General features: G+C 44.5%; 1 protein-coding gene across 1 annotated transcript in view; it reads right to left on the bottom strand.

The window, feature by feature from the left end:
- Positions 1 to 13,205, bottom strand: part of MIPEP (mitochondrial intermediate peptidase) — a 108,548-nt gene that overhangs the window by 17,827 nt on the left and 77,516 nt on the right. The window contains exon 17 of the mRNA XM_063444891.1: positions 11,821 to 11,942. Coding sequence (XP_063300961.1) covers positions 11,821 to 11,942 — 122 coding nt within the window. The remainder of the gene's footprint in view (positions 1 to 11,820; positions 11,943 to 13,205) is intronic.

The raw sequence follows: 13,205 nt of genomic DNA, 5'->3' as shown, positions 1-13,205 counted from the left end.
GGGAGGGAGGATGCGGCGTATTAATGGGCGGGAGGATGCGGCGTATTAATGGGCGGGAGGATGCGGCGTATTAATGGGAGGGAGGATGCGGCGTATTAATGGGAGGGAGGATGCGGCGTATTAATGGGAGGGAGGATGCGGCGTATTAATGGGAGGGAGGATGCGGCGTATTAATGGGAGGGAGGATGCGGCGTATTAATGGGAGGGAGGATGCGGCGTATTAATGGGAGGGAGGATGCGGCGTATTAATGGGAGGGAGGATGCGGCGTATTAATGGGAGGGAGGATGCGGCGTATTAATGGGAGGGAGGATGCGGCGTATTAATGGGAGGGAGGATGCGGCGTATTAATGGGAGGGAGGATGCGGCGTATTAATGGGAGGGAGGATGCGGCGTATTAATGGGAGGGAGGATGCGGCGTATTAATGGGAGGGAGGATGCGGCGCATTAATGGGAGGGAGGATGCGGCGCATTAATGGGAGGGAGGATGCGGCGCATTAATGGGAGGGAGGATGCAGCGCATTAATGGGAGGGAGGATGCAGCGCATTAATGGGAGGGAGGATGCAGCGCATTAATGGGAGGGAGGATGCAGCGCATTAATGGGAGGGAGGATGCAGCGTATTAATGGGAGGGAGGATGCGGCGTATTAATGGGAGGGAGGATGCGGCGTATTAATGGGAGGGAGGATGCGGCGTATTAATGGGAGGGAGGATGCGGCGTATTAATGGGAGGGAGGATGCGGCGTATTAATGGGAGGGAGGATGCGGCGTATTAATGGGAGGGAGGATGCGGCGTATTAATGGGAGGGAGGATGCGGCGTATTAATGGGAGGGAGGATGCGGCGTATTAATGGGAGGGAGGATGCGGCGTATTAATGGGAGGGAGGATGCGGCGTATTAATGGGAGGGAGGATGCGGCGTATTAATGGGAGGGAGGATGCGGCGTATTAATGGGAGGGAGGATGCGGCGTATTAATGGGAGGGAGGATGCGGCGTATTAATGGGAGGGAGGATGCGGCGTATTAATGGGAGGGAGGATGCGGCGTATTAATGGGAGGGAGGATGCGGCGTATTAATGGGAGGGAGGATGCGGCGTATTAATGGGAGGGAGGATGCGGCGTATTAATGGGAGGGAGGATGCGGCGTATTAATGGGAGGGAGGATGCGGCGCATTAATGGGAGGGAGGATGCGGCGCATTAATGGGAGGGAGGATGCAGCGCATTAATGGGAGGGAGGATGCAGCGCATTAATGGGAGGGAGGATGCAGCGCATTAATGGGAGGGAGGATGCAGCGCATTAATGGGAGGGAGGATGCAGCGCATTAATGGGAGGGAGGATGCAGCGCATTAATGGGAGGGAGGATGCAGCGTATTAATGGGAGGGAGGATGCAGCGTATTAATGGGAGGGAGGATGCAGCGTATTAATGGGAGGGAGGATGCAGCGTATTAATGGGAGGGAGGATGCAGCGTATTAATGGGAGGGAGGATGCAGCGTATTAATGGGAGGGAGGATGCAGCGTATTAATGGGAGGGAGGATGCAGTGTATTAATGGGAGGGAGGATGCAGTGTATTAATGGGAGGGAGGATGCAGTGTATTAATGGGAGGGAGGATGCAGTGTATTAATGGGAGGGAGGATGCAGTGTATTAATGGGAGGGAGGATGCAGCGTATTAATGGGAGGGAGGATGCAGCGTATTAATGGGAGGGAGGATGCAGTGTATTAATGGGAGGGAGGATGCAGTGTATTAATGGGAGGGAGGATGCAGTGTATTAATGGGAGGGAGGATGCAGTGTATTAATGGGAGGGAGGATGCAGTGTATTATTTGGGGAAATGAGGGGACCATTGTATTAAATTGGGAAAGGGGGGGGTCAGTGTATTTATTTGAGGAAGGGAGGGGGCAGTGTATTTATTTGAGGAAGGGAGGGGGCAGTGTATTTATTTGAGGAAGGGAGGGGGGCAGTGTATTCGAGTGGTCGGGGGCAGTGTGTTAAATTGGGAGGAGGGAGGGCAGTAAATTAAAGTAGAGTGGTGGGAGTGGAGGCAGTCTATACAATTAGAGTGGAGGGAGAAGGGGCAGTGTGTTGGATTTGTGGGCAATGTATGAGATTGGGTGAAGGGGCAGTGTATGGTGGAGTGGATGAGTGGAGGGAGAAGGGGCAGTGTGTTGGATTTGTGGGCAGTGTATTAGAGTGGGAGGAGGGGCAGTGTGTTAGATTGGGTCTGCAAGGAGGCCCTGAATGCTCCCCATGGAGATGCTGATTGGCTGCGCAGATTTTTGCCCACACATGCACAATAGCCTCCCAATGCTTACCTGTGGGAAAGCATTGGATTGGCTGAGATAAAGTTTGATGATCTCAGCCAAAGTGAAGAACACACTCATAGAACTTCAAAATAAACAAGATAATGTCATTTGTTTTTTTTACAGCTGTGCAACAGCCGCCATCAGGGGTGACAACAATGAAGGCCGCCCGGGCCCCACGTAGAGCGGCGAAACTGCCACCGGTGCATCTGCACTGGGGCCCATCAGGTGGCCCAAGCATTTAGGGCCACCCGTTGAGCCCTATATCTTCAGGGGCCCGGTCAGCGCTGCAGCCGTGTAACAGCACAACCGGTCCCCTTTTAAAAAAAAAAAAAATTGCGGCTGCTCCGCATGTGCTGCTGGGAGGAAGTGACAGCTGGTCACTTCCTCCCAGCTAACTCCACACGGGGGGAGAGACAGCCGAGGAGAGGAGAAGCATCCGCTCCCATCATCCCCAGCCACCCTCCTGCAACAAAAAGGTAAGGAAGAGGAGGGTGGCTGAAAAATGAGGTTTGTGTATATATGTATGTATGTCTGTTTGTCAGCATGTATGTGTGTATCTATCGGTATGTATTTGTGTATATATCTATCAGTAAGACTGTTTGTATGTATGTGTGTATCTATATATGTATGTATATATGTCAGTATGTTTATATGTCTGTGTGTATGCCTGTATATATTTATATATTTATCAGTATGTATGTGTGTATGTATGTCAGTATGCATGTGTATATCTATCTGTATGTGTGTGTATGTCAGTATGTGTGTCTGTATGTATATCAGTATGTGTATGTATGCCATTATGTATGTATTTATGTGTGTGTATGTCTGTATGTCAGTTTGTATGTCTGTGTGTGTCAGTATGTATGTACGTTAGTGTGTGTGTGTGTGTCTGTATGTCAGTATGTATGTGTGTGTGTGTCTGTATGTCAGTATGTATGTGTGTGTGTAACTGTATGTCCTTATGCATGTGTGTGTCTGTATATGTGTGTGTGTCTGTTTCAGTATGCCTGTATGTCTGTTTCAGTATTTGTGTCTGTTAGTATGTGTGTGTATCTTTCTGTGTGTATCTTTCTGTGTGTGTGTGGGCGGGATTTGGAGGCAGGCACCCGGATGCCCAGACCTTGAGCTGTGTTAGGGGTCCCAAAATTTCTGATGGCGGCCATGACATACATTCACCATTTCAGTCCCATTACCAAACATTTCTTAATTTGTCAAGGTAGTTGGACTGAAACGTCGTTTATATGCAAATGCATTTCTTAAAATAAATTTGCTCTTTTGTTTACTTTGAAGCCCTATGAGCGCGAAGACGTCCAATGTCAGTTAGGCAACTTTTTTTATACTGTATTTTTCTAAATAAACTTACGTTTCTATGGATACTGAAGTATTTAGGTTTTTTTTTGCGGCCCACATACAGATGATACTCAAAAAAAGTTAATTTATTTCAGTAATGCAACGTTAAAGGGGAAACTAATATACGAGATAGACGCATTACATGCAAAGCAAGATAGTTCAAGCCGTGATTTGTCATAAGTGCGATGATTATGGCTTACAGCTCATGAAAACTCAAAATCCACAATCTCAGTAAATTAGAATATTCCATGCAATCAATAAGACAAGGAGTGTACATAGAACAATATCGGACCTCTGAAAAGTATAAGCATGCATATGGACTCAGTACTTGGTTTGGGACTCTTTTGCAGCAATTACTGCCTCAATGTGGCATGGCATGGAAGCTATCAGCCTGTGGCACTGCTGAGGTGTTATGGAAGACAAGGATGCTTCAGCTCTTCTGCATTGTTCAGTCTCATGTCTCATCTTTCTCTTGGCAATGTTTGCTGGCCAATCAAGCACAGTAATCCCACGGTCATTGAACCAGGCTTTGGTGCTTTTGTCAGTGTGGGCAGGTGCCAAGTCCTGCTGGAAAATTAAGTCAGCATCCCTATAAAGCTAGTCTGTGGAAGAAAGCTCCAAAAACTCCTGGTAGAGGGCCTCGTTGACCCTGGACTTAATGAAGCACAGTGGACCAACACCAGCAGATAACATGGCTCCCCAATTCAACACAGACTGTGGAAACTTCACACTGGACTTCAAGCATCTTGCAGTGTGTGCCTCTCCAAGCTTCCTCCAGACTCTGGGTCCTTGGTTTCCAAATGAGATGCAAAAGTTGCTCTCATCAGAAAAGAGGACTTTGGACCACTGAGTATCAGATCAGGTCGGTTTTTCTTTAGCCAAGGTCGGACGCTTCTGACGTGGTTTGTTGTTCAGGAGCGGCTTGACAAGAGGAATACGACATCTGAAGCCCATGTCCAGGATCCGTCTGTGTGTGGTGGCTCTTGATGCACTGACTCCAGCCTCAGTCCACTCCTTGAGAAAGTCCCCAACACATTTGAATGGCCTTTTCCAGACCATCCTCTCCAGGCTGCGGTCATCCTTGCTGCTTGTGCACCTTTTTCTTCCACACTTTTCCCTTCCACATAACTTTCTATTAATGTGCTTTGATACAGCACTTTGGGAACATCCAACGTCCTTCGCAATTACCTTTTGAGGCTTTCCCTCCTTATGGTTAGTGTCAATGATTTTCTGCACAACTGTCAGGTCAGCAGTCTTCCCCATTATTGTGATTCCTACTGAACCAGACTGAGATACCATTTAAAGGCTCAGAAACCCTTTGCAGGTGTTATGGCTTACTTAGCTGATTAGAGTGGAACACTGTGAGCCTAGAATATTGCACCTTTTCACAATATTCTAATTTACTGAGATTGTGGATTTGGGGTTTTCATGAGCTGTAAGCCATAATCATCGCACTTATGACAAATCACAGCTTGAACGATCGTGCTTTGCATGTAATTCGTCTATCTCATATTAGTTTCCCCTTTACGTTGCATTACTGAAATAAATTAAATAAACTTTTGCATGATATTCTAATTTTTTGAGTATCACCTGTAAACGTAAACCTTGTTTATTTGTCCCGTCTTAGCCTTTGAGTTTGACATGCTTGATGTAGAACATTCCATGGAAAAAAAAAAAAAAAAAGGAGTTTTTAAAAGCCAGGCTGCCAGACAAATTTTTACTGGTCCTTAATAGGTTAAAGCTGGTGATAACATAAAGTACACCTCATAAAATATTTATAGTTTGTTCTTCATAAAAAGCCTATTGTGCCCATTGTAGCGTTCACATAAGGTCCTTTTATATGTAAATGCATACAATCTGCAAAGGAGCTGCTTAAAATACAGTAGGTTGTCATTGTGCGATCATTTTTACCTAAAATTGATAGGCAAAAGTTAAAATATACATGCTAAACATCAGGTAACAGTGAAATTTAAACCGCTATGGCCATAATATGGAAACATGATGCTGTTTAATAGAGGATCCGCAGCTAAAGGGCCCATTAAGTTGGCTGAGAGACATTGTGTAGGGACAGTCACCCTCTACCCAAAGTGGGCACTTAATGTTATTGTCCTGATAGAGCCATTGCAGGGTTTTCTTGTCTTGGACTCTCATGCTTTCCTGGGCCTCCAACCTTGAGGGGGTACTTCTCCGGTTCCAGACCATGGTGCACTGCTGGTTTGTGTCTCAGCAGGACCTGCTCCGGGCGAGTGGCATTCTGCATCCTGAGACAGTTAGCAGTGAGCCTGCATAGGACGTCCCCTGGGTTTCTTGTACTCCATGGCCGCCGTCTGGAGCAGTCTTGTAGGAAGATTTCCCCGGATACAGGGTAAAAGCCCGACTTCGAACGCCACATGCTTTACTCCGAACACCTCATGAACAGGAGTGAGGGTATGCTCCGCATCAGCCAGCATCTGCTTTTGAGGGGGACATTCCATCCATCTGGTCATGCTTGGAACAGTGCGGAGACCTTGTGCTCGTGTTCCTTCTGGTAAGTTGCTTCTCAGCCTTGCCTGTGGTTTGTAGGGGTAGCCGTTTTTCTTGATGCCTTGCCGCTTAAAGGGACCAGAAACTCTCAAAGATGTGGTCCAGCCTGGCTAGTGATGCTGCCACTCACAAGGCTGTGTTTCTGGTGCCGCTCTCTGCCATCTTGGTGGCCACGTGGTCTGACTGAGTGGTTACTGGAGGATACAACTGCGAGCGGTAAGTGGACTCCTGGGACCGGGATGACCTCCGCCGGTCCAAAGGGGGAGGGAGGGGTGTAGATCGGTCAGATGCAATTCGCAATTAGGCCACGGAGTTTACAGCTCGGGCATTCCAAGTGAGGGAAGCCCCAAGTTTTGGGTTGCTCGATTGACCAGTGCACCCAATCATCAATAAGAGCAGTTTTGCCGATTAATCTGCTGCCTGCCTGTAATAAATTCGATTAATAGCTCTGCCAAGATCAGGAGCTCACGCAGCCCACGTCCAGTCTGCTTGGCAGTCAGGCTCTGCCCCAATTCTTGTTTTTTATACTATACTTATTAAAGGTTATTTTTTCATTATTTATGGGTTGCCCTTCCATTTATAAAGGTTAGGTTCGTGAGGTATGAGACAGTCTCCACCTCCGATCCTTCCTTTCTTTCTTTTCGCTTTCATATTCATAGTTAGGTGTTACCCCCCAAATTCCATTAGCAACCTGACACATCCTCTCTGCTTATATCTACTTAATAATAAGCTGTTGGAATTTACATTTTAGGCCAAGATAGCCAACTTGATGATTTTTTCCCCCAGTATAAACACACTGAAAATTAAAACTCACTTACATTTCACTTAGGATTCTTCACAAATTACAATTTAGGGAATAACTAAATATGCAGTGTGGGTATCACAGCGCTTTACAGCAAGAAATCTCAGTCATTGAACACTTTTAGCTTATTAAAGCAGTTTCTGTGTATAGATCATGCCCCTGCAGTCTTACTTCTCAATTCTCTCCCAATTAGGCATGAAATCCCTTTTATTTATGAAGCCCAAGTCACACCTCCCTACATGTGACTTGTACAACTTTCCTAAACACTTCCTGTAAATTGAGATTTCATGTTTACACTTCCTTTATTGCACAGCATGTATCCTGCACTGTTAATAGTTTGTTAGACCTTGCAGGAGATAAAATTTAAGAACAAGTAAGTTACGTCTGATTGAAAAATGTAACTATTTTTTTTCCTGCAAGCTGTGTGAGTCACAGCCTGAGGAGGTGTGGCTAGGACTGCATAAACAGAAACAACAGTGATTTAACTCCTAAGTGGCAGAGAATTAAGCAGACTTCAGGGGCATAATCTGTACACCGAAACTGCTTTCGAAAACTAAAGTTATTTTGGTGACTACAGTGTCCCATTAAGCGAGAATCACACTAACATTTAACACAGTAAAGGAGTTTAAGCATGCGTGGGATAGGCATAAGGCTATCCTAACTATAAAATAAGGCCAGGGACTAATTAAAGTATTTAGAAAATTGTGCAGACTGGATGGGCCGAAAGGTTCTTATTTGCCGTCACATTCTAGGTTTCTATTTCAGCGCCAGACACTGAACCTGGTTGTGACGAAAGTAACGTCACCACTGGCTTTTGGAGGGGGCTGTTTGCCAGCCTTCTGCCCTGTGACTATGGCCCTGTGGTAGACTTTGTCTAAAAACACTGTTTGTGCCTCTGGGACTTCTTACAGGAACCATTCGAACTTTCGAAGCAGCACTTCGAATTCCTGAAGTGGTATTTGAACACGTGGCGACGGCCATCTTGTTTAGTCGAACGCTTCCAGCGGTGTTTGGTCTTCGAGTGCATGGAACTCAAATAAGACGGCACGAACACTGATAAACTTATACCTTTCATGGAAGACATACACTGACTTTATCCACAGTATTTTGAACATTATTTCGAATCCTCGAAGTAGACTGGCTGCACAGCCTGATTCTCTGGAACTCTTTTGGGCTTGGGGCCATGCGTGCGGTCTGTCAAACTTTGACTTCCAGGAAATTCCTGAACCCCTGAACTGATCTGGGTGATTTTTGGATATGTTGTTCACCCAGATCGGGGCTATCAGGGGATGTGTGTTTTAAAGGTACTTTTCGGGGTTTCATAAAATTGTATGTTTTTTTTCTGTGCTTGGAGATAATTAGGTTAGATTAGTACAGTTAGTACTAGGAAGCAGTGATTGACTGAGGTACCCAGTCGGGGTGCCAGGTGGTCTGTCACGCTGGTAAAATAGAAGATAAGAGTTTCCAAAGGAAATTATTGTACAATAAATGTAGATGCCCTTGATATAATATGTAGATAGCCTACAATTATTGATTTTGTCTTGATAAATGCTTCATACCTCAATATGTAGACAGACTACAATTATGAATTATTTCTGGGAAAATCCTCTATTTTCTTCTCACAAATTCCACCTGTGACGGAGCTCCCTGTACCCATGGCTGGGTATCCCTGCCAAGTACCGCTTCTTAGCTGGAACAGGGGACAACCCCGGCTGGGTACCTCCGCCAAGGACCACTTCCTAGCTGGAGCAGGGGACAAACCGCAGCACTCTTGCCCACAGTCGCCGTGGCTTGACTGGGGCCCTGGAACCGCTCCTTCCTGGAGCCGAATGGGGAATTAGCTCTAGACACCCCTAGGCACTGGACGACACTCAGACCTGGTAGCTCTAGTCTTTACAAGGACTTTACCTGTTGAATCTCCTGCAAGCTGGAACAGCAGACACAGGAGTAAATCATCTTTCCCTCCAATAACAGGACGACACACAGTTTTGGAGTACAGGCTGGAATAGATTTTAATGGTGCCACACTGGCCTTTTGTGCAAGTCCCCATGCCAGGGTGACACCCACATGGACCTTGTTGGGGACAGGGACACAAACTTCCAAACTAATAACACATTTACAATGTAATGCACTCCCACACAAGATAATTGGGAGATAATTGGGTCACCAACATAACCAAAAATCACCCAGATCAGTTCAGGGGTCAGGAATTTTATGGAAGTCATTTATTTGACCGTCCGCAGGCATGGTCCCATGCCCAAAACAGTTCCAGAAAATCAGGGTTTGCGATCTTTCTAGTTTGGTAGTTTGAAAACAAACAAACTACCGAACAGAGTCAATAGTCTTACTCTGGAGCTTGTTTCCCTTCATCCAGATGAATGATCTCACCGAACAGTGCCCTTCTAAGTTGAATAGAATCGAACGCAGGCGATGATGGAAGTCCAGCAGTGTTCGGGAGTTTCCTTATCCGATTTTAGTTCCAGTTGATTCATGCCCTAACACTGCTGCCTGCGTTCATGCAAACAAGATGGCCGCCACCTCGTGGTTGTCTACAGGAATTGTGGCCACCAAGATGAACAAGTAGAACACTGTGGTGAGAAATGTTCCAAGTTGTTAAAGGAACACTATAGTCACCTGAACAACTTCAGCTTAATGAGGTTGTTCAGGTGAGATCTATAGCTCCCTGCAGCCTCTCTCTTGTAAACACTGTATTTTCTAAGAAAATACAGTGTTTACATTGAAAGCTAGGAACACCTCCAGTTGCAGTCACTCAGAATGCCACCAGAGGGACTTCCGAGTTGATTGAGGCATAAAAAAACACCTCAATCCACTCAGATCTGCTGTCAGCAGAGCACAGGGCAGCACTGTGTCTCCTCCCTCTGCATGCAGACACTGAACTTTCCTCATAGAGATTCATTGATTCAATTAATCTCTATGAGGAGATGCTGATTGGCCAGGGCTATGTTTGAATCATGCTGGCTCTGCCCCTGATCTGCCTCTTTGTTAGTCTCAGCCAATCCTATGGGGAAGCACTGTGATTGGATCAGGATGCCACTTCTGATGATGTCAGCAGACTGCTTGTTTTTCTGAGTCTAACAGCATGCAGAGTTACAGCTTCTGGCTTGAATACAGTAAGAATTTTACTATATTTATGGAGGCATGAGGGGCTCAGGGGGGCTAGATGGTGGGGTTAATCTAAAAAAAATATGTGAGAATTAAATGGTAGATTTATAGCACAATGTACAATTATTTGAAAGAAGCAAAATGAAAGCCTTGTTGTGACAAACTCTCCTTTTCAAGTGAGTTTGCCACGAGTTCTTGGAGGAGCCTGCTTGTTTTGTGTGTTTTAAAAGGTACTTTTTGGGGTTTCATAAAATTGTATGTTTTTCTGTGCTTGGAGATAATTAGGTTAGATTAGTACAGTTCCTGATTCAATTATCTCCCAAGAACAGAGGAGGGATTCTATTGTTTGTGTATGGGAGTGTCTCACTGTATGACTGTTTTATTGGTTGTTCCCTGTGCACAACAAGGCCCACCTGGGTGTTACCCTTGTTGGGAAACTTGCATAAAAAAGGCCAGTGTGCCTCCATTAAACCCTATTCCAGCTTAAACTCCAAAACTGTGTGTCGTCCTGTTATTGGAGGGAAAGAAGATTTACTCCTGTGTCTGCTGTTCCAGCTTGCAGGAAATTCAACGGAGAAAGTCCTTGTAAGGACAAGAGCTAATTCCCCATTCGGCTCCAGGAAGGAGCGGTTCCAGGGCCCCAGTCAAGCCACGGCGACTGTGGGCAGAAGTGCTGCGGTTTGTCCCCTGCTCCAGCTTGGAAGTGGTCCTTGGCGGAGGTACCCAGCCGGGGTACAGGTAGCTCCGTTACACTTAGGATCTCTTTTCTGCTAATAGGGAAGTTACCTTAAAAATGTAAGATTGTCGGCACAGGGTCAATCAACATCTATTATTCCTGTAAGTCTAGCTAATATTGTTTAATTTACCTGTATGTTTCATATGTTTAGTCTACCGCAAAACAAAAAGAAAGCTGCTCGATCCTCTTTCCTACAGAGCACCGCAATTATGGAACGACCTCTCGCACGCTTTCAAATCTTCGGCAGGCCAAACAATTCTTTAAGAGATCCCTCTCTACATATCTCAAAACCAGAATGTACCTGTCATGGTTGATTATATGTTTCTTACCTGTTCTATGTTAAATTTTGTATATATTGTGCATAAATATTGTTTTTGTATTTTATTGTTCCCTATTGTATCAATGCAATGTTTTGTGAACTCAGGACATACCGGTATTTGAAAACGAGAGAAATCTCAATGAATCCTTCCTGGTAAAAATTTTTTTAAATAAATAAATAAATGTTGATGCTTTACAAATAATAATTACCAGGGATATATTGAATTACAAAATTCAGGTTACTGAAGGGCAAAGTGCTATATCATTTTTTGCCAGTTAGATGAACACTTTTCTGTAAGGTAAACAGACAAAATCAATTTTTTTAATAGCAAGATTCCTCTGTGATAGGGGTTTATGATAAGGTCTTTGAGAACAAACAATGTTAGAAGTATGCTTTATTTACAGAGGTTCACAGAGGAATGAGCTCTGGCTTATCTCTCCGGTACAGCTTGTAACAATAGCAGGGCTATATAAACACCAAGTGTCAGCACTGACATTTTTACATGTACTTGTGCTGGCAGAGGGCCCAAAACACACAAAAGGGGTCATGCTGATCAGGGTCCCAAGGGAGGTTCTTCCAATCCTATAGATCTGCTCAGATAAATAAGTGCTTAGTGTAAGTTTAAGGGTTGAGATTTCCAATAAAGTTCCTCCTTTAACTTACCTGTCGAATGGATTTTTCATGAAGCATTGCTTCCATACCATGGAGGCAACTGCTCTTGACATCAGATAAGAGTAATATTTGGCACCATATCCTGCAAGATGGCTAAATCGCAAGTGCCAAGCCTGCAACAGAGAAATAAACAAACAATTAGAACATAACTTGTTCAGATGGAAACATAAAAAAGGGATATAACTAACTGCCCCTTAAACACGTGCCAAAATCAGATAACATAAGTGCCTAGTACCAGCCTGGTTTTGGTCAGTCTCAGCAAAGCCACAATATCAGCAACATGTGCGTATAAGAACATAAAAAAGGGGTTTGAAGACCGTATTGGTTTATTTTTTGGCATTCAAGTTTGCAGTGTTAGCCAGACACATGGAGTCACTAATGGTCCTCATATTTACTGCAATGCCATCTGAGGTCACTAAATTAAATATACAAACATTTTCACATAGATACATTTTTCAATCTTAGAAAAGAGGCCTTAAGTAATTTTCCCCATGACAGATGCACTTAAAAAAAATATAAAGTAAACTCATTGACTTAATTCATACCACAATTGCCATCATACCTGTTGAGTAAAATGCCCCCAAGCTATCTCCCAACATATTGGATCTAAAACTCCACAAATTTGCTCAAACACTTTATGCCATAAATTTATGGAAAAATATCAAATGTAATATGCATTCATGTTCTCATTCGTAATAACGATCAGCCTGATTTAGAGTCTGTAGCAAAAAGAACGGGTCTTGCAAAGGGTGTGTGTGCGACCTCCGTTGCTTCCACGCACTTCTTATGGTTTTGTACCTACACTGTGTAGTCTTGATCTTTACTGATGCTTGTGCCAGCCAGTGTACCCTAGCAAGCAAGTCTAACAACAAACAACTCTCCGGGTTTGGAATATAAATGTGGCAAACTTAACTTGCTTTTAATAGTTTTGATGCAAAAACTGCAACTACCAGTTCTAAAACACATCTGCGCATTTTCTAACACACATGGAAGACGTAAATTGCATGATTTTTGCGACAGCAGCACAGTGAACTTTCTGCCGTACCGTAATAAGTCACAAATCATGCCCCGTGCACACTCTGCACTTGTTATCGCTGTTGAGCATGGGGATGAACTCATTCACAGCTATGTATTTGGAGATCCTCATAAAAGATGGACATAGTGGCACACAAGAGGGATAAGGGATTTGAATCAGAAAAAGGGACAGTCCATCCTGAAGTGTGACATTTGGTGGGGCATGAAGTCAGCCAAATAGGTGGGTTTATATATTTTTTTTTATCATTGCAATTCAGGCTTTGATGGTGCATCATGTATTTCTAAAGTGTGTATGTATTTTAAATGGATAGTTAATACATTGCGAAACACAAATACACACA

Source organism: Pelobates fuscus, chromosome 1 (assembly GCF_036172605.1).
Source record: "Pelobates fuscus isolate aPelFus1 chromosome 1, aPelFus1.pri, whole genome shotgun sequence".
Classification (NCBI taxonomy): Eukaryota; Metazoa; Chordata; class Amphibia; order Anura; family Pelobatidae; genus Pelobates; species Pelobates fuscus.
Note: the sequence above shows the minus strand (reverse complement) of the source record. Positions and strands in the feature narration are given on the sequence as shown.